The 22,612-nt window shown below is 43.6% G+C and overlaps 1 protein-coding gene across 6 annotated transcripts in view; it reads left to right on the top strand.

Annotated features, from left to right (window-relative positions):
* Nucleotides 1–22,612, top strand: part of CTBP2 (C-terminal binding protein 2) — a 207,131-nt gene that overhangs the window by 148,264 nt on the left and 36,255 nt on the right. For all 6 annotated transcript variants that reach the window (XM_073595662.1, XM_073595661.1, XM_073595664.1 and 3 more), the window contains 2 exons: nucleotides 4,779–4,985; nucleotides 17,094–17,308. In XM_073595662.1, the coding sequence (XP_073451763.1) occupies nucleotides 4,779–4,985; nucleotides 17,094–17,308 (422 nt within the window). The remainder of the gene's footprint in view (nucleotides 1–4,778; nucleotides 4,986–17,093; nucleotides 17,309–22,612) is intronic.

Genomic DNA, 22,612 nt, shown 5'->3' with positions numbered 1-22,612 from the left:
GTGTCACAGAGCTGGATTTGAATTTCCCGGCCAGGTGGCCGCAGTAACAATGTCCCACCTTCTGTGATACCTCACACGGATCCAGTGTCCCGGCATTGGATCAGTGTGCCGCCTATCACAGGAGGCAGGACATAGTTAATGCGGCCGCCTGGACAATCCGCTCCGTGACACAGGGAGATCGCCGCTCTGTGTGAGGAGGAGGGAGGGGAAGACTGACTGAGCCCCCAATGTACCGAACTCGGAAGACCCGCCCCCTTTTCGGTGCCATTATCTGCACCTTTTCTTTTGGCAGTTTGCCGAAAATAGTTTTCGGCCGATCTGTTTTGGCGGCCGAAATTCCGGTGCACCACTAGTCTAATGTTTAGAAATGTTATTGCTGTGTCTATATTAATGTTATGGTAATTAATTTGGCACTGAACTGTCTCATTAAAGGATACGTTCACCCTTTTAAAATAAATAAATGCACATTTTTTGCAGGCAAAAAAATGTGCATTTATTTTTTTTTCTTAGGAGCCTGTAAAGCTTTGCATCAGCAGGGGATAAATACTAATGAAAAGAAAAACGGCAAAGAACAGCCCTGGGTCGGACTTTAAAGGCACATTGGGATGGTGTGTGTGTGTGTGTGTGTGTGTGTGTGTGTGTGTGTGTGTATGTATATGTGTGTGTGTATATATAAACAATTCATTGTGCAAACCGAGCAAAGAAGTAGAGTTAAATACATATAACACACAATAAACATAAATACATGGTACAGCAAGAGTATTTGCACCGTATGAACAACAGTGAGCCCCTGTGCGTCAACGCGTTTTTACTGATTTGCCTCGTCAAGACACATTCAGTGATTGTTAGAAGAAACAGGTCTCACTATCTAAGATAATACACATAGATCAGACTTTATATAATGATAACATATGCATAAAAACATGAACCATCGTCATATTCGAGTGATATGTACAACACACACATAACTGCCTTGTCAACAAAAAATCTGCATATGAAAATCTCCCCGCTGGGCATCAAACATCTGCATAAAAGTAAGCTGTCATAGTATTGAGATATTTGGGACTGTATGGTAATCTAGAATAATTCACATAATAATGCACATTACCATCACAGCAAAACCATATTCCATATTTAGATAAAGAATGGAAGTGATGTGGGTGTACTTGCTGACACAAGATGTCACTCCAAGCAAATCTATTGCAGTAATATTATTCAAAAGTAATGGGGGGAGAAACAGAAAAGGGGAGAAAGGGGGGGGTGTTATGGACACAACCATATAGGACTGCATTGAATCCATAGTGCCAGTGGTATATGTATTAGCCAGGTGTAACCGCATCCTTGTAACCAGTAAAAAAAATAGGGTGCAGGGTGGGCTGTTTTTTACTGGTTACAAGGATGCGGTTACGCCTGGCTAATACATATACCACTGGCACTATGGATTAAATGCAGTCCTATATGGTTGTGTCCATACCTCTCCCCTTTTCTGTTTCTCCCCCCATTACTTTTGAAGAATAATGCTGCAATATATTTGCTTGGAGTGACATCTTGAGTCAGTAAGTACACCCACATCACTTTCATTCTTTATGTAAATATGGAATATGGTTTTGCTGTGATGGTAATGTGCGTTTATTCTAGCTTACCATATGCTCCCAAATATCTGAATACTATGACACCTTACTTATATGGGGGTGTTTGATGAATGTGTCCTGACGAAGCAAAACAGTGAAACACGTTGACGCACAGGGGCTCACTGTTGTTCATACGGTGAAAATACTCTTCCTGCATCATGTATTTATGTTTATTGTGTGTTATGTTTTTAACTCTCTACTTCTTTGCTCTGTTTGCACAATGAAGTGTTATCAATAATATATATATATATATATATATATATATATATATATATATATATATATATATATATATAATCATCCAATGTACCTTTAAAGTCTGACCCAAGGCTGTTCTTTGCCCTTTTTCTTTTCATTAGCGTGGATGGCGCGCCATAGATGTGCTCGTGTTCTAAATTCATTGCACCAGCAGATCGCGGGTGCAATGTCTGGCTCCTGCAGACTGTCAGTGTAGCTGTCTACCTTGTACTGAATAACAGGAAGCTCAATGGACTACGAGAGTGCTCACCAGCTCGTCGTCGGATCATTGAGAACTGCAAGCCATCTATCGCAAAGGTTGATGGAACTTGTAGGCTGACGAAACTCTGTGAACGAATGAATGACACAACGGTGTCGGCGGAGTTGAACACAGCCACCCTCTTTTAAAATTGTGACAGCGGGTGTGGGGTGGGGGGGAGATCCCTGACCTGCTGTCATGGGGGAGGGGGGGTTGAATGGGGGGGAAAACATATAACATGTTCCAAAGGTGCACTTATTCTTTAAGCCCGAAGACTGTATGGGGGAGATTTTATCGTGTTCAAAGCAGCTCAAAATGAGCGCGGCACCCATTTCAAAACATGGACCTGACCACTCCTGCACATGTTATGTGAAAAACTAAAACTATTACCCACACAATGGTGTATTGCACTTAATTGCACTAAACAATCCAGGCCTGCTGACACATTGGTTACAAATGCATGTACAGTGAGGTAAAGTATTTGATCCCCTGCTGATTTTGTACGTTTGCCCACTGACAAAGAAATGATCAGTCTATAATTTTAATAGTAGGTTTATTTTAACAGTGAGAGACAGAATAACAACAAAAATCCAGAAAAATGCATTTCAAAAAAGTTATAAATTGATTTGCATTTTAATGAGTGAAATACGTATTTGACCCCTTCGCAAAACGTGACTTAGTACTTGGTGGGAAAACCCTTGTTGGCAATCAGAGGTCAGGCGTTTCTTGTAGTTGGCCACCAGGTTTGCAGACATCTCAGGAAGGATTTTGTCCCTCTCCTCTTTTGCAGATCCTCTCCAAGTCATTTAAGATTTTGAGGCTGACGTTTGGTAACTCGAACCTTCAGCTCTCTCCACATATTTTCTATGGGATTAGGATCTGGAGACTGGCTAGATCACTCCGGGACCTTAATGTGCTTCTTCTTGAGCCACTCCTTTGTTGCCTTGGCCGTGTGTCATTGTCCTGCTAGAATACTCATCCACGACCCATTTTCAATGCCCTGGCTGAGGGAAGGAGGTTCTCACCCAAGATTTGATGGTACATGCCCCCGTCCATCGTCCTTTTAATGCAGTAAAGTTATTCCGTCCCCTTAGCAGAAAAACACCCACAAAGCATGATGTTTCCACCTCCATGTTTGATGGTGGGGATGGTGTTCTTGGGGTCATAGGCAGCATTCCTCCTCCTCCTCCAAACACGGCGGGTTGAGTTAATGCCACATGGCTTGAATTTGGTCTCATTATGACCACAACACTTTCACCCAGTTCTCCTCTGAATCATTCAGATGTTCATTAGCAAACTTCAGACGGGCCTGTACATGTGCTTTCTTGAGCAGGGGGACCTTGCGGGCGATGCAGGATTTCAGTTCTTAGTGGCATAGGGTTACCAATTGTTTTCTTGGTGACTATGGTCAGAGCTGCCTTGAGATCATTGACCAGATTCTCCTGTGTAGTTCTGGGCTGATTCCTCACCGTTCTCATGATCATTGAAACTCCGTGAGGTGAGATCTTGCATGGTCCCCCAGACCAAGGGGGATTGACAGTTATTTTGTGTTTCTTCCATTTGCGAATAATCACACCAACTGTTGTCCCCCTCTCATCAAGCTGCTTGGTGATGCTCTTGTAGCCCATTCCAGCCTTGTGTAGGTCTACAATCTTGTCCCTGACATCCTTGGACAGCTCTTTGGTCTAGGCCATGGTGGAGAGATTGGAATCTGATTGACTGATTGCTTGTTTGGACAGGTGTCTTTTTTTATACAGGTAGCAAGCTGAGATTAGGAGCACTTCTTTTAGGAGCGTGCTCCTAAACTCAGCTTGTTACCTGTATAGAAGACACCTGAGAGCCAGAAATCGTGCTGATTGATAGGGGATCAAAAACTTATTTCACTCATTAAAATGCAAATCAATTTTTAACTTTTTTGAAATGCGTTTTTCTGGATACTTTTGTTATTCTGTCTCTCGCTGTTAAAATAAACCTACCATTAAAATTATAGACTGATCATTTCTTTGTCAGTGGGCAAACATGCATTTGTTTCATCTCTGTGTCCTCTGAGGCTGTTCACTTCACTGGGTATATGTGAGGGTTTACATCCACTTTAAATAAGAGACAGCCTGATTGTATCAGGTAGCTTCTGATTCTTGATAAATCCCCTTCATAGGCTTTATGGCATTTTATTTTATTTGATCTTTTATTGTTCCCCTGACGTCTGCATTGATTAGGTGCTGTTCATGTAGTGTCATCCACAGCTATTGATTTAGCCATGGTTCCAAACCTGCTCTAACTTATCTCCTGGATGATCAATGGTTCCACTATGCCATATACATCCTATGTGCATGGACGATAGAAAATGATAGGGGAGTAATATTGGTATTGGATATGTGAAAATTATCAAAAAAGTTCATAAAGTCAAGTTCTGGGCAATTTTTGTGTTCAAATTAACTTATTATATTGTTAAATGGAAAGTGTTTGAGAGGTTTTTTTTATTTTTTTTTTAGGAATAGTGTCTTGAAACTCCTATATACATTGCAGTAATGCTTCATAAAGGTTTCGGTGAACTCCACTTCTGTTTTGTCCTGCCCAGAGCAGACAAGTTGCGTTCGGAGATGGTTTTTACGTAGGCGATGACAACTTGAATAATGTGTCTGTCTTTTTAGGAGTGGCTGTGTGCAACATCCCATCAGCGGCTGTTGAAGAGACGGCTGATTCTACAATCTGTCACATCCTTAATCTTTACCGGAGGAACACGTGGCTGTACCAGACATTGCGGGATGGGACACGGGTACACAGTGTGGAGCAGATAAGGGAGGTAGCGTCTGGAGCAGCCCGGGTGCGCGGAGAGACGCTCGGCTTAATAGGATTTGGTAAGTGCTATCCTGGAGAGCTGGCTAAAATGGGCCTTGGAATTCAATTCCATAACAACTAATCGGGCACTAACCTGCCCTGAAATAATGGAGGTTAAAAGGGAGAATATGGTTGGAAGCTGTGAGGCAGCACAAGTCAGTTCTTATTTTGAACTCGTAGCTGTCCCATTATTTCAATTGTTTCATTAAATAAAATATTTCCCTTGGGGTAGTTACTGCAGCAGTGGGCAGTAATTACACAGCAGAAATTACATTTAAATATGAATGTTGATAATTTCATTTCAACCCAGTATACCTGCAATGCGGCTCGAATTTTCGATTTGGAAACCTAAGTGCCCCGCACCAGCTCCACCTGGTCAAGAGTATCTTTTTTTTTTTTTTTTTTTTTTTTTAATTTATTTTGTTATTGTCTAGACCTATGTGATAAGAGCCTAAACTGTTCTTTACCAGAAGAAATGTAAAGATGAATCTGGTTGCAGTGGGAGTAGGACCTCTGTATCTTGCTAGTGTTTTTAGGATCAGATCATGGATTCATCCAATTCTTTAAAAAAATTTGCTTTAAAAAAAATGTTCTTCAAACCTAGACTGGGAGAGGTGTTGCAGTTTCTAAAACATGGGATCAGATTTACATTCCACGTTCTTGAAGTGGATTCATGTGCAACATAACATTTTGCCAATTAAAACTACTTGTCATTGGAATAGGATGTCTAGGTGTTGTCTAGCACAGCATTTCTCAGCCAGGGTTCCATGGAACCCTAGAATTTCTTCAGAGACTGCTAGGTGTTCCTTGAGCAGTAGCGGATTGATCTCCTGTCAAAAAAAAAAAAAACAAAGAAAAATTCTCTGCTCACTAACCAGCCAGGTTGCAACAAACCGAATTGTCCTGTCTAATAGTCCACCTTAAAACCAAGAGGTTTAGTTTGCACATAATTGTAAATATATGCCTAAGCTGCAGGGTCAGTTCATGGTAGTGTACTGCAGTCCTAACTCTATACCAGGCTTTCTCAACCTTTTAACCCTAGAGGAACCCCAAAAAAAAATTTTCAGGTCTCGGGGAACCCTTACTAAAACCAATTCATCAAGGGTCAATAGAAAAATGCCCCTTATACTGGTGGTCAATAGGAAGCATGTTCCCCTTAAAATGGTGCTCAGAATGCCACCCTTAAAGACAGCTAAAAATATATTTTGTCATGCTGCTGGCTTTGCTAAGTGATGCTGAACCTTGAACTCTGTAGGCATCATCAAAAAGGTGGTTCATCAGCCACAGCTCAAGGAACCCCTAGCAACGTCTGGAGGAACCCTGGTTGAGAATGGCTGCTCTATACAGTTGGAGTGCATATATAATAATGGATAGATTAAGGGCAGGTATGCCTGGAGGGAGCCCACCCCTCCTTGTCTCCCTTTGCTGCCCTGCCGGAGAATACCGCAATCGTGCCGATCCCAGTGTCAGACACACCATCTTGGACACATTTCCATCCATCATAGCATAGAGCAGCAGCCCTGAAGAAGGGGGAGTCTTTGTCGTTGGTTTTATCATGCTCTACTATTTCCAATAAAAATGACCATTCGCCTTTTATTCACTTCTGATTGGATACTGGGCGCTCCTTTTAGCTATCCTCACAAGTTTATCTGGAAACAACCTTGAGGCCGTACCCAGAGGTAGCAGCCCAAGCCCTCAAAAGGGGCCCACCGCCACCTTTCTGCCAAGTTGGGCTGGATTCACCGGGAGAGAACTTCCCCAAAATGCCCCCACCATCACTGACTCACAGACCCTCAACCGAGCAAGTCAGTCCAGCGCAGTCTTCCACTTCTAAGAGCACCCCTCCTTAAAGGTATAGGGATGCACTGGACACCCAGCAATAGTCCAATGGTAGCGAAGGTATCCAGTGCGTCCCCTCAGGGTCTGCACAGATGTTCCAGGCTGACCAGTGGCAATGAGAGATTCAGGTGAGCTGAAAATCCTGCTGCTGTTACCTGTAACAATGTCTTCTCACTTCACCCACCATACCGCCTCACCCACCCTCCATACCACCTTACCTACCCTCTATACCGCTTCACCGACCCCTCATACCACCTCACCTTCTCTCTAGGTACAGCACCTCACCCCATCCCTTCCTAATCACTGCACCTCCCTTTCACCCACCTAACCCCCCCAGTTACAGCAACTTCCACCCACCTCCCCCTTGTTCCACCCACCTAAACCTTCCTCCCCAGTCAAAGCACCTTACGCATGTCTCATTTTGCCCTGCTTGTAACACTGGAAGTGTCTGCTGACACATGAAACCATGCATTCCCCATGTGGTTGGTATCTTTTTTTCATTTGTTACTAAAATGGTATCCCTGCCTAACCACAACTATTCTCAAAAATGTAAACCCCCCCACTTACCACTGACCCATAAAATCTGCCTCACTACAGACCCCTGAACTCTGCATCTCTTACTACAGACCCCTGAACTCTGCATCTCTTACTACAGACCCCTGAACTCTGCATCTCTTACTACAGACCCCTGAACTCTGCATCTCTTACTACTGACCCCTGAACTCTGCATCTCTTACTACTGACCCCTGAACTCTGCATCTCTTACTACTGACCCCTGAACTCTGCATCTCTTACTACTGACCCCTGAACTCTGCATCTCTTACTACTGACCCCTGAACTCTGCATCTCTTACTACTGACCCCTGAACTCTGTGTCCATTTAAGCCACAACCAATATTCAGCACAAAGAGAACCACACCCAATATTTGCTTTGGGCGCTGGGTGCGCCCACATTTTTTTTTCACAGCCAGGAGACTTTTATAATTTTGCACACTGGCCCACTGCTTTCAGAAAACACCCCCATAGCCAACCTTATGGAGCAATGCAAGAGGCACGATCTTGTGTCAGTTTGAGAGCTGAACCCCACCCCCAGGAAAAATAATGATCTACGGCCCTGCTCTGCCAGCTTCCTAACTGTCTGCTGGCTTCACCACACAGTCTGCCGATGTTCCCCACACACTGCGCCAATGTTCCGCATACCGCTGGATTAAATAATGTTAGCTGGAGACAAAGCCGTCTCCTGCAAACTTCATGCAAAGCCGTGAAGGGGTATCCATATCCAGCCAGTGAGGTGCTGTGCAAGCCGTTCTGCGCACAGCATCACTTCCAGCTCCCCAGTCAGTCTCCACACAGAACGAACGTTGGCAAGGAGGTGAGTAACCATCCCTGCACAGGATGCATTTGCCAATTATGTTAAGAAATGTATCGGGACTTGGACTGCAAATCATATGCCTTTTTAATATAATGGTATCCTCATCCTGGGGGTGCAAGTAGCTAATGTTGCCTAGGACACAAAATAGTCAAGCATTGGCCCCGTTGATCTCCTGCCTCCACTTACTACCAGTGTAAAAGGGGCAATTTTCTACTGACTGCCAAATTTAAGGGGGCACCTTTATCACTGATTACCAGTGTAAGGGGGCACTTCTCTACTGACAGCCAGTGTAGATCAGCACTTCTCTATAGATTGTCAGTGTAAGGGGGCATTTCTCCACTGACCATCAGTGTAAGGGGGCATTTCTCCACTGACCACCAATGTAAGGGGGCATTTCTCTACCTACCACCAATGTAAGGGGGCACTTCTCTACTGACCAATGTAAGGGGGCACTTCTCTACTGACCACCAATATAAGGGGGCATTTCTCCGCTGACCACCAATGAAATGGGGCACTTTTCCACTGACCACCAATGTAATGGGGCATTTCTCCACTGACCACCATTGTAAGGGGGCACTTCTCCACTGACCACCAATGCAAGGGGGCATTTCTCCACTGACCACCAATGTAAGGGGGCATTTCTCCACTGACCACCAATGTAAGGGGGCATTTCTCCACTGACCGCCAATGTAAGGGGGCATTTCTCCACTGACCACCAATGCAAGGGGGCACTTCTCTACTGACAGCCAATGTAGACCGGCACTCCTCTATAGATTATCAATGTAAGGGGGCTCTTCTCCAGTGACCACCGATGCAAGGGGTGCTTCAACACAGACAAATATAATGGGGTGCTTCCCTACTAACTGCCAATGTGGGGAGCACTTCACTGACTGCCAGTGTAATGGGACACTCCCCATCTGATGTAAGGAAGCATTTCTCCACTGACCACCAGTGTATGGGGGCACTTCACCATTGACCGCCAGTGTAAAGGGAAACTTCATTACTGACCTCCAATGCGCTTATCAAGTGTCCATCGATGCAGAGGACACTACAATGATTATTACTGTAAATAATATTGTGGTATAAGGTGAAGAAGTTAAAAAGTGCTCCATACTGGGGTCAAACACTCTAGGTACTCCTTCTTTCCTATCCCATTTATTTTACTTAAAACATTTTACAACTTACTGGGAGTAGTAGAGATATTCATTTTATGTTGAGGTTTTCTTACACCAGAAAAGTATTTCAAGGGTTCCTCGAGAGGAAAGAACGGCTCGTCTAGTGATTTAGTAGGCAAATTCGATGCATGCTTTGTGAGATTTCCACTGCAGCTCTCAATGTTTTCTAATAATGTCTACTGCACCAAAGGAGCTTTTCATCACTTGCAGTGCTGCTGTCATTTACAATCAGCTTCTTTCTTCTAATCTTTAACCCCCTGTACTCAGCAAATTACATCACACTGGTAATACACTGATTGCAACTGGCTTAACTCTCCAAGATAGCGTATAGTTACTTGGCATTAAGCCTACAGCCAGAGCCAGCTATACCATTTATTCTGTCATTGCCAGGCTCCAATGTTGTATTTTTGCTTTTAAAGCTGCCTGAATAATAGTATACTGGTATCTCGTATCCGTTCTGTAAAGTGTCTTCGGCGGATAGTCGGATAATGTTTGTAAAATAAAAACCTTTTATTAAATGGCCATTTTGGTTTAAAAGCAAATTTAAAGAATTTATTGTATTTGCTAGGTTTAGGCGGTGTTAAATTAAAACTATAGGCAAAACCTTTTTTTTTTCTCATTTTGGATAGAGTAAGGGAGGGTTATAACCCCTGTCAGTTGTTTGCCATTTGTATCCCACTGGGGAGATTTCCTTTCACTTCCTGTCCCATAGCCAAAACAGGAAGAGAGAGGAAATTCCTGCAAGTTCACCAGACACCAGAACTAGTGTTCATATTGGAAGAGTTCCCCTCTATTACTTATCTGGGGACAAGTCAAAATTTGGGAGTTTTTTACTTTCAATGCTAATGGTAAACAGGACAAATGGAGAGAGTGAATCGCCCTTACTGGGACACAGACAGCAACAGACCTAGCAGAGTTCTAATTCATCTCTACTCTGTCCAAACCCCCCCCCCCCCCCCCCCAAGAAAAAGTTTTGCCTTTAGTTATACTTTAATGTTACATAGTTGGTAAGGTTGGAAAAAGACCCAAGTCCATCCAGTCCTACCTGTGTGTGTTCCTTGTTTATATTACATTGTATATCCCTGTATGTTGTGGTGCCGGTCTAATAGTTTTTTGAAATTATCGATGCTCCCCACTGTAACCACTGCTTGTGGAAGAGAATTCCACATTCTTACCGCTCTTACGGTAAAGAGAACCCTTTACACAGTTTAAGGTTAAAGCGCTTCTCTTCTAATTTTAGTGAATGGCCGTGTGTCTTTTTTTAAATTCTCTTGCACGGAAGAGTTTTTTATCCCTATTGTGGGGTCACCAGTACGGTATTTGTACATTGAAATCCTATTCCCTCTCAAGCGTCTCTTCTCCAGAGAGAATAAGCTCAGTGCTCGTAATCTTTCCCCATAGCAGAGATCCTCCAGTCTCTTTATTAGCTTCATTGCCCTTCTCTGGACTCGCTCCATTTCCAGCACATCCCTTCTGGTGCCCAGAACTGGACAGCATACTCCAGGTGAGGCTGGACCAGAGCCTTGTAGAGCCGGAGAATAATAATTTTTATCTCTGGAGTTAGTCCCCTTTTTAATGCATGACAGTATTCTGTTGGTTTGCTTGCAGGAGCTTGGCATTGCATGCCATTGCTGAGCCTATCATCTACTAGGACCCCCAGGTCCTTTTCCATCCTAGATTCCCCCAGAGGTTCTCCCCCCAGTGTATAGATTGCATTCATAGTTTTAGCACCCAAATGCATTATTTTACATTTTTCAACATTAAACCTCATTTGCCATGTAGTTGCCCACCCCATTATTTTGTCTTCTTGCAAAGGTTTCCACATCCTGCGGAGAAGTTATTGCCCTGCTTAGCTTAGTATCGTCTGCAAGTACAGAGATTGAACTGTTTATCCCATCCTCCCTCCAGGTCATTTATGAATTAATTAAATAGGATTGGTTCCAGGACAGAACCCTGGGGGACCCTGCTTTCTACCACTGACCATTCCGAGTACTCCCCATTTATCACCACCTTCTGGACTCTGCCCCATGGCCAGTTTTCAATGTAATTTCTGAATATCATTAATGCATCTTAAACGCACCAAACTGGCCAAAGGTGTGTGTGTGTGTGTGTGTGTGTGTGTGTGTGTGTGTGTGTGTGTGTGTGTGTGTGTGTCCCCAAGAATCTCAGGCCATCCTTGATGGTTGGAGTAGCTGAAAAATGTATTGCCATAGAATCTGTGCAGATCCGTCTCTGTTTAAGGCAGAAATGTCAGTTGCCTGAAAGAATACCTGAACCACGAAAGCGGTTTCCAAAACAAGAAGGCAAAGCACTAGCCACTAGTATTGGCCATGGTCTGCCTGAAGCTGGTCTTTCCCATTACTACTTGCCATGCCTCGTTCTGCACTGTGTCTCTGTGTGGAGGCAGCCATCTTGGTAGAGAAAACCTACACAATAGGGCGCAAACGCCCAGCGCATTACCACCAAAACCATCAGAGAAGCTCTGAAGAAGGCGGGGGTCTGTCCCCCGAAACGCATAAGCTTTTCTACCGTGTGGCAATAGTCACCAGCTGGAGCGTCTTACATGACGAGCTTGATTTTCTTTTCTACTTTGTGAGTATAGCACTGTCGTGTGTTTTCAATAAATGGTTTTGGTGGTAACGCACTAGGCGCTTGCACCCTTTTGTGTATGTTTTTGCAGTGTTTGGCGGACCGCCCAGTCTGAGGAGAGCTGCATCACTGAAACCACTGCCTGCCGTGTTCCTGGTTTTTGGGGAAGTCCTGGGAATGACTGCTGGGTAGTGTTTTTTTTTTGGTGTATCTTGGTAGAGAAGCAGGACACTGCTTTCTCATGTCAGAGCTTCCCCGTGTTGACATGTAAACTGAGGATTAGTGTGGAGTAAGAAGATGCAACAGGTGGAGGAAGCACAGATTCACAGAATGAAGAAGCAAGGGAGTTCCTTGCACTGCGGGTCCTCTCGGGAATAGCTTTCTGTGCAGAAAGGAGAAGATGGAGCCACACAATAGTGACATCTCCAAGTCTCATGAGACCAGCAAGTCAGTCTGTGTACTCCAGTTGCAAAACTCATAAGACCTTTTAATTGAATGAACATCTCCCACTTGTTCAATGTTTGCATGCCCAAGTTTACCCTGTGGCTTTTATTTTGGATATTTTAAGTATTTTAAATCTGACCATACATTAATCGTAATTTGGCCACTCAAGCGAAGAACCGTGTGAATTTTTATCAGTGTGTGGGTGCCCCTCCATTGACAGAAGTCAATTTTTGTGTGTTTTTTTTTTTTTTTTTTTTTCCAGAGACTTTTATTAGTCATACCAAAAAATGGCAATAAATCATGGTATTACAAAGGTATCAAAGATGAAACAGAAAATATTCTAGATGGCATCACCATTCACAGCAATCTTCCGGGGCTGAAGTGGTTAAAGTAGATGACATCGTAAAAATAATTTCAACCATAAAGTTCAATAAAAGTTGCTAACAGTGTTTTCTTTACCAGATATGATACCCAGGCAGTTTCTCCATCTCACCGCTCATCCCACTCATTCTGGCAGTTGGCCCCGCCTCCCTCTGCACCCATTGGCTCTCAGCAGCCCGGCATCCCCAGAAACGACATAGGGATGGCTGCGATTGATGACAGCGGAATCCCACGTCACGATGGGCTAGCGATTTGGAGGCTTCGCATGGGCTTGGGAGGGGTCGGATTCGGGGTGTTCCATGTGTGTGCATGGAGCAAGCAGCGGCGATGGGGGGTTGGCCAGGCCAGGATCATATTCGCTCCATAAGACACACAGACAGTTTCCCCCATTTTTTGGGGGGGGGAAAGTGCGTCTTATAGAGCGAAAAATATGGTACACCATCTGTGTGACACAAGGCCCAAGTTGGCTTTAGACAGGAGTTCAACAATTCCCAGCAGTTCTCTGTAGTACTAACAGACAGCCCTCACCACCATATGGCAAGTGGAAAGCTCAGTTCCCTGGATTTGGAATGCTTGTCCACACGCTGGCTTGCTGTCCACACCTCCACTCCATAAGAATAAATGCGTATACTCTGCCAAAATTCTGCCTAAGGATAGTCAGATCTTGTTTGAATGTTCTGCTATCCTTGTATGTCCATGAGCAGAACATTCACTTTTTGCCTCATATTGATTAATCCATGGATGACATTCCTCCTTCTATCATGGAATCTGTTCCCCTGGGTAACAAGTTCTCTTTTGATGGACACTAGAAGACTTTCACCTTTGGGTTTTACTGCCACCTACAGGAGGACTGGATAATGGCAAACTAACCAACTGTAAGCAAGCCCAGGGTAACGCCTCTTACTACCAGCATGCCTCAGTTTTTTGCTAGTGTGATGAAAGATACATTTTTGTTCTTCAACTGTGCTGTGTTAAAGGCTAAACTCTCTTGTTTTGATGGCACTTTTTAATACCTCTTCTTTTTTTTTTTTTTCTGTTCAGACTTAACTGCTCATCACTGCTGGCATTTTCCCTCAGATTGAAACTATCCAGCGCGGTCATCACTCTGGCTTTGAGAGTACCGTGCCTGGGACTGGTTGGACTGGATGTAGTCTGGAATTCACCTTCTGGCACTGGTTTCTGCATGGGATGCTTTCCAGGTTCTGGTAAAAAATTAGCAGTGGAGGACTTTCCAGGTCCAGAGCCACTGGCCCTGCCCTCAGCACTTGCCTTTTCTGTGAAGACTTTCTAAAATTAATAGGCTGGCCAGGCCAAGCATCGGATCTAACTCATTTGCATAGGTCGCTGGGCTCTATTAATCCCTGTTTTCCATCGGTTTTGCTGTGGAAGGGGTAAACACTGTGGAGTTACCGCTGGGTGAAGTGTTGTGTGCTCCATTCTTTTTCCTGCCATACAGCGTCAAGGAAGATTATCCTTGCTGCTGCTTCTGCTCCTGCTTGCAGTGAGCAATGTGGAACTTTGATCTTCAGTCCTTTTCTGCTGCCTACCTACAGTGACTTAGGTCAACTCCATGCATTCATGCATTCAAGCCTTCCTTGCTACCAGCATTCTGAGTACTTGAGGCCTTGCCCAGAACCAATACTACCCTGAGCCTATACATTGCCTTACCACCACGTGGTTACAACATGCCTAGACATGAAGGAGACAGTTCACTGTACCGAGGGCCCCTGGCTCACTTTCTGCTTATGGCAGGCCTACTGACAGAGTGGTATTGTCCTTTACCTCTGTTTGGTGTGGCTGGATCATCTTCCCTTTTGACTGAGGTATTTACCACAGTCATGCAAGACTTTATGACCCAAGTGACCCAGTTATTTGCTGACTCTAATCACAGAGGCCACAGGCACATTTCGGCTTCCTCTTCAAAAAATCACATATCTGATATACCCACATCCTAGTAGATTGAAAACCATTGATTAATCAAGTGGAGCAGATGGCTGCAGTGATCAATTTCAGCTCTGAAGCCACTTTGGCTAAAGTGCTATGCTGGGGATCCCTTGTAAAAGAAGAGTTTGACCTGTATGGCCTTTGAGAGACAATGGGGTTGATTTACTAAAACTGGAGTGCAAAGGCAGGTGCAGCTCTGCATAGAAACCAATCGGCTTCCAGATTTTTTTTTTTTTTTTGGTCAAAGCTTAATTGAACAAGCTGAATTTAGAAGCTGATTGGCTACCATGCACAGCTGCACCAGATTTTGCACTCTCCAGTTTTAGTAAATCAACCCCAATGTCTCTTTATACTGGCACCTGATAACCTATGAAGGATGCTACTGGCGGCAATACCCATCTTTCTCGGCAGAACGAGTCAGCAAAGTTTTCTCCTCCTCTGAATGTTAAGGCCTCATGTACACTGCTGCTGGTAAACGAACATTTAAGAGCAGTTTGGAGTTTTTTTCAGCTGACCCTGGAACTCTCCTCTGTTATCTTATCTGTCCATGTACACAGGGTCCTTTACAGTAGTTTCTAGGCAGTTGAGTTTAGAGGCACTTTTTTGGAACGCAAAAAAATGCGTACAGAAGCTGAGTGTACAGGCATTTCAAGCGCCAAAAGCGGTAACTCGCATTTTTTGTTTACAGGCGTTTTTAATTTTGGGCTATTTAAAATGCTTCTAAACACAAACGCGGCAAAACGGATGTTTTAAATGCGTGTTACTATCTGTCAAGTTAAAATCGTTCAGGAGAGGTTGTAAAAACGTTCCGTGTACATGAAGCCTAAGAAACCTCCCTTTTTTGTTTTTCCTCTACCTTGACCTTGCTCATTTTCCTTCATCAACATTTATGTATGATGATAATATAAAATCATTCACTTTTTTACTCCATCAAATGATCAGTCGTTATTGATGTATTTACAGTGTATGTTGTCAAATTTCTGTTTTTGGGTGGAGTGGGGAAGAATTTGGAAATCTATGTGGGGCTCTGTCAGAGAGGTTTCCCCATTCCTTCCTATATTGCTGACAACTGTACAAGACAGGAAGTGAGGGGCAAAATCTGCAACAATAACACATGCCGAAATAAAAAATCTGCTAGCATTCTCCTACTATACTAAAGAAAAATGTTTTTTTAATTTTTACTGCTGTTGGAGAATTCCCCTCACTTCCTGTCTTGTAAAATGTTCCCCATGACTAAGCTCCGGGGGAATGGAGTGAAATGTGTTGGGGGTGTGGCCTGGTTGGAGTCCAGGCTGAGGTTGCCACTCCATTCATCTCTGTAGGACACCATAGATGTCAGCCTGGGCAGGAAGTAAGGAGAAGTCTCTCTAATGGATCCCCAGACAGCAGTAATATTCTGGCCCTTTTCCATTCCACGTAATGCCAGAGAAAAGTTTTTGGCCTGACTAGAGATGTGAAGGCCCGGAAAAAATCCGGAAAAAAACTTTTTCTTTTCCTTTTTTTTTTTTTTCCAAAAAATTGTAAAAAAGAAAAAAAAATTGTGGAATATTTTATTTTAACATGATGAATAAAATATTTTAAGACAGGGTGTTCAAATATTTTCCAAATGATTTCTAAAAAAAATATGATATCAGATTATTCTCATTTCTGTGCACTGAGTGAGGAAAAGCAAGTCCTGGGTAACAAACTGAACCCTCCAATGCAAGAACAGTATGCATTTCTTCCTTTAGGAGGTGCTGTGCTGCTATTGTAACAAGAACTGGTCCAACCGGTCAAACCTTACGTTTTTAGAAGTTCCTAATTGTCATGACGGACAAAAAAGAGCAGCTGCAGAAGCAGAGAGACGGATACTGACCATTTCAGCCCAGAAAATGATTCTGATTAAATGTCCATTGAAACTTAGTCCCACTCTCTTCTTAACACTTCCCCCATCTTCAATTCTTTTTATCAGAATGGGGTTTTTATTTTTATTTAATACTGTGGAGAGGAAATATGAAAAATTGTTACTTTTGGTTTTGAAAATTTGTTTTGTGGAGGCTTTTTGGCTGTTCCACATAAACTAGTAAGTAGTTCAGGAGATTGTTGCTCCCTTTGTTACAAATAAACTCATCTGGACAGAATCATAAACTCGGGTATGTCCTATAACCAACAAAATGGACTGCTCTGTGTGATTTCCAAACACATTGATTAGACGGAATGTACCTTCATGCAAAGATAAATTTTATATATATATTATATATATATATATATATATATATATATATATATATATATATACACATAATTTAGTTTATGGCTCATGGTAGGAGCACCCCGTATGGTTCACAGTTAGTTTTTGAAGAGGTCTCATCAGTTTCATCATCTGATGTTTTTGTCTCCTCGCAGGTCGTGTTGGACAGGCCGTAGCAGTGCGAGCCAAAGTGTTTGGCTTTAATATTATCTTTTATGATCCGTACCTGCAAGATGGGACAGAACGGGCTCTGGGGGTGCAGAGGGTGTACACACTACAGGACTTGCTTTACCAAAGTGACTGTGTGTCTCTGCACTGTAACCTGAATGAACATAACCATCACCTCATTAATGACTTCACGATCAAACAGGTAACTGGATTGGTTATGTGTTTTTTTTCACAGAACTCCCCTTTCCCAACAAGCAGCGGGATTCAACCTTTTTAGGTTGGTTATTTTCAAATGTTCTTTTGTACCAGTTTTCGTATCCTAGTTCCAGCTGTGCTGTAGCATTTCTTTCTTATGCATTATTATGTGTTCTCATACAGCATGTTTGTACCAGGTAGTTGCAGAAGGCAGTAATTCTTTGTGCATGCACAGGGTCGCTGTTAGAAATCACGGGGGCCTGTACAGCTTACCTGACATGGGGGCCCCCCTTCGACCCTGCCCTTGGACCCTCCCCTGGCCCCGCCTTGAAACAAATTGCAGGTTTGTCTTCAAGTGATATTTATCTTTCTTTTGTTATCGGGTCCTCCCATTCACTTCTATGGATCGGCAGATGTAAACAGACTTGTGTCTGTTTACACCCGCCTACCTCCAATCCGATCCGCTAAGAAAAAAAAAGAGAAGGGGATCTGTTCCATTCCGTCTGAGTGGATCAGATTGGAGGGCGGATAAAGAAAACAAAAAGGGATGGGGCAAGTAGGATTTTTCTGGTACTGTCACAAGACATTACCACAACTTTACTTAAAAACAATTTAGTTTTTTTTTGACATTGCGATTTAAAAATATGTACATTAAAATTGCATGGTGAGTCCTCTAAGATGGTCAATACACCTCTGAGAGGTCACTCAAACCCTAAGGATATCTCCAAGAGTCGTATGGACATCAGAATAATCACACGCTCAACATGTTTCACGGTTACCCGCTTCTTCAGGAAAGGAAACAAAAACAAGTGGAAGAGAGGACCATACACTCAGAGGCTAAGTCATGGCTAGCAATCAAAGGGGAGGCATCAGGGCCACCAATTTTGGGCGAGCATTGGAGCAAATCCAAGGGGTCCTTGATGCACACTTCTAAATCTCCTCGTCCAGGAGCTGGTTTAGGATGTTTGGAAAGCCCTCCCCTTTTATCTACAACTGTCATTTCTACTCTGTGGAGTCTGAACCTAATTCATACACACTGGACACCATAATGGTGGTATTATGCCATCAAACTTAATGGAAGTAATAATGAGATGTATTCAGTCTTCTGATATGAAATCTCCTTTCCACGATCTTAAGATTCAGTTGTGTTCCATTTATCCCACTGCCATATAATTATCTGCTTTTCCCTCAGTATTGTTTATCTGACGGAAACATCATACTGAGTACCTGTAGGACCCCTTGGATTTTCGCCCATGCTCGCCCAGAAATGGTGGCCCTGATGCCTCCCCTTTGATTGCATAGCCATGACTTGGTCGTCCTCTTCCACTTGTTTTTGTTCCTGAAGAAGCGGTTAACCGCCAAACATGTTGAGAGTGTGATTATTCTGATGTCCATACCACTCTTGGAGGTATCCTCAGGTTTGAGTGACCTCCCATTAGAGGTGTATTGACCATCCTAGAGGGCTCACCATGCATTTTTAATGTACATATTTTTAAATTGCAATGTCAAATAAAAACCAATTGTTTTAAAGTTAAGCTGTTGTAATGTCTTGTGAGGGTACCAGGAAAATCCTACTTGCCCCACCTCTTTTTTTGTTTTCTTTATTCCAACATGATTTTGGGATGTAGGTACCTGTAGTCTTCATTACATATTCCTTCTGAGCAGTCATTTCTGCTCACAGATTGGAGGGCGCTCGGCTGTAAATTGACAGCTGGTCTGTTTTACATCCAACCGCCCATAGAGCAGAGCGGGCTGTGTCTGTGTCTGCTCTCATAATCGGAGCAGACATGGACCTGTTATCAGCCCCGCTCCTTTCTGCTCAGCGGACAGATCCCCACGCTGAGCAAGTGGATTCTGCTCTGTGTTAAAGGGCCTTATGCCAACACACAGCACAGCAGGTTATGATGTGATAAACACACAGGCAGCAGGCGCTCTATAAATAGCTATGTCACAGTGTGTCACATGGTGTTGGGTGCTAACCTTATTAACTTATGACCAATAAGGTCAGCACCCAACAGCCATGTGACAACTGTGACAGAGAACCTGCTGACTGCATGTTATAGTTATCATTCGATATTCACCTGGGCACCCCTGTGCTGCAGCTACAAAGTTCGGCTCCTGCTACTCCGTTAGCCGCCTGCCACCACCCGCCTGCCTCATATAAGCCTCTCTGTCTCCACTACTGAGGACTGAGTCTGGAGCTGAGCGGAGCATCACAAGATCATTCTGCCAGGGAAGGCGGTGGGCAGTGGCAGCCAGCAACGCGCAGAGGGGCCACGGGAAAAAAAAAACAAGGTCCCGCCACTGCTCTCACTTATCACATCAACAAAGGGGCCCAGAAAATTGTAATTATATACCCATCATGTGGATTCATAGTACAGCCTCCACGCTCTGTCCACATGTATCACGTTTGCTGTATATGCGTTTGTAAAGAGGCCCTGTTAGAAGGATCAGTCATCTTCATGACACCAGCTGAGGAGCCTTAGGATGGGGACATCATAATTGGACACCTACAGAAATAAGATGCCCATCACTCCGGCCAGACTGATCAACAATCAATGTACTTGTGAAGTATTTCTCATATAACAGGCTGTATGTGTCACAAGGTAGTTATCAGCCTGAAACCTCTAGATTGCTGAATAACCGAAAATCAGGCTTCCGGAGAAAGTGGCTGCACAGTACATAAACATGTGTAATGGCGTGTATATATGTACCCAAACTCTACCGCCATGCTTATGCTGCCTGTGTGGCTAAAGCCATATTTTATAGGGCTCATTCACACCAATGTGCTACGGTGCCATTAACTTTGAATGTACATCAACACAACTGTTGCTTTCATTTGAATAGGCTGACTTAGTGTTTGTTACCCTAAAAAAAAAAATGGATCCTGTTCCCTTAAAGCATGAATAACAGCACAGTGCTTGTGCTGTGTAACTTGGCCCCCCTTATCTCCTAAAATACCTGGCTGATCCTGCCTGGCTATATCCTTCCCCCCCTGTAAACTGACAACTGTATATCATGGCTGCTGAGCCCTGACACTGTGGTCAGTTTACGTGCCGTTATTTGCAGCCCTGCTCTCCTGTGTCCTCCCTCTCCCCCCTCCCTCCCTGCCTGTCGGCTCCATCCACTCCACGATCCAACCCTCCTGGTGCATTCAAATCTATAATATAAGCATGCCATCCCCTCTGTTCTATAACACTATATGCCCCTGTGTCTGTGCTGTATAAAAAGATGCAGATTATACCGTATATCAGAGTGACTCCCAGTGCTCACGTGACTCCTGGATCTCTCTCCTCCCCTCCTCCATGGCTGACGTCAGCGGCAGTGCTCGGCCTAGCCCACTATAGCTGTCAGCAGAGAAGAGAGCCGACGAGTCATGTGAGCGCCGGGAGCTGCTCTGATATACGGTATAATGGGCATTTTTTTTATACAGCACAGGGGCACATAGCGTTATATACAGTGACGGAAAAAAGTATTTGATCCCCTGCTGATTTGTATGTTTGCCCACTGACAAAGAAATGATCAGTCTATAATTTTAATGGTAGGTTTATTTTAACAGTGAGAGACAGAATAACAACAAAAGTATCCAGAAAAACACATTTCAAAAAAGTTATTCATTGATTTGCATTTTAACAGACGTCAGACGTTTCTTGTAGTTGGCCACCAGGATTTTGTCCCACTCCTCTTTGCAGATCCTCTCCAAGTCATTAAGGTTTCGAGGCTGATCTTTGGTAACGCGAACCTTCAGCTTCCTCCACATATTTTCTGTGGGATTAAGATGTGGAGACTGGCTAGGTCACTCTGGGACCTTAATGTGCTTCTCCTTGAGCCACTCTTTTGTTGCCTTGGCCGTGTGTTTTGGGTCATTGTGGTGATGGAATACCCATCCATGACCCATTTTCAATGCCCTGGCTGAGGGAAGGAGGTTCTCACTCAAGATTTGATGGTACATGGCCCCGTCCATTGTCCCTTTGATGCAGTGAAGTTGTCCTGTCCCCTTAGCAGAAAAACACCCCCAAAGCATAATGTTTCCACCTTCATATTTGACGGTGGGGATGGTGTTCTTGGGGTCATAGTCGGCATTCTTCCTCCTCCTCCTCCTCCTCCTCCTCCTCCAAACACGGCGAGTTAAGTTGATGCCATAGAGCTCGATTTTGGCTGCCTTGAGATAATTGACCAGATTCTCCCGTGTAGTTCTGGGCTGATTCCTCACCGTTCTCACGATCATTGAAACTCCACGAGGTGAGATCTTGCATGGAGTCCCAGACCGAGGGAGATTGACAGTTTTTTGTGTTTCTTCCATTTGCGAATAATCACACCAACTGTTGTCACCCTCTCACCAAGCTGCTTGGCGATGGTCTTGTAGCCCATTCCAGCCTTGTGTAGGTCTACAATCTTGTCCCTGACATCCTTGGACAGCTCTTTGGTCTTGGCCATGGTGGAGAGATTGGAATCTGATTGCTTTTGTGGACAGGTGTCTTTCGTACCGGTAACAAGCTTAGATTAGGAGCACTCCCTTTAAGAGAGTGCTCCTAATCTCAGCTTGTTACCTGTATAGAAGACACCCGGGAGCCAGAAATCTTGCTGATCAATAGGGGATCAAATACTTATTTCACTCATTAAAATGCAAATCAATTCATAACTTTTTTGAATGTGTTTTTCTGGATATTTTTTTTTGTTCTTCCGTCTCACTGTTAACAAACACTTTAACAATGCACATCATAACGTGCATTAAATATATTGTGAAGGACCAGCTCATTCACAATAAATGGGCTGCTAAAGCTCTGAAATACTCAAATCAGACTTGCAGCATTTTTTTTTTTTTAAATCCATGCACAGCAATGGTTCGCATCTGTGCATTGAGGTTAATAATGCGAGTCCCTTGGCGTGCCAATCAAAATGATCACAACCACAAGCCATGGCACCACAACGCATCATGATGTGTTTCCATAGGTTGCAGTAAACTTGCGTGTTTTACTATGTTATCTCAGCACATTGGTGTGAATGGGCCCCGGTGCAGGATACACTTCTCGTCTGATGGCTGCCTGCTCTTTAACATTGCATCCATTTATCCTAGTTTAAGAGGTGAATATGTGATGAACAGAATAGATGCAGTCTTGTAACCGTTGATATTAGATGTCTGTATCACAGGTACAGGGCTTTGAAAAAGTATTCATACCCCTTGAAATTTTGCACATTTTGTCATGTTACAACCAAAAACGTAAATGTATTTTATTGGGATTTTATGTGATAGACCAACGCAAAGTGGCACATAATTGTGAAGTGGAAGGAAAATGATAAATGGTTTTCA

Source organism: Aquarana catesbeiana, linkage group LG08, assembly GCF_042186555.1.
Source record: "Aquarana catesbeiana isolate 2022-GZ linkage group LG08, ASM4218655v1, whole genome shotgun sequence".
NCBI classification, from domain to species: Eukaryota; Metazoa; Chordata; class Amphibia; order Anura; family Ranidae; genus Aquarana; species Aquarana catesbeiana.
The sequence above is the reverse complement of the archived record's forward strand: the minus strand, read 5'-3'. Positions and strand labels throughout refer to the sequence as shown.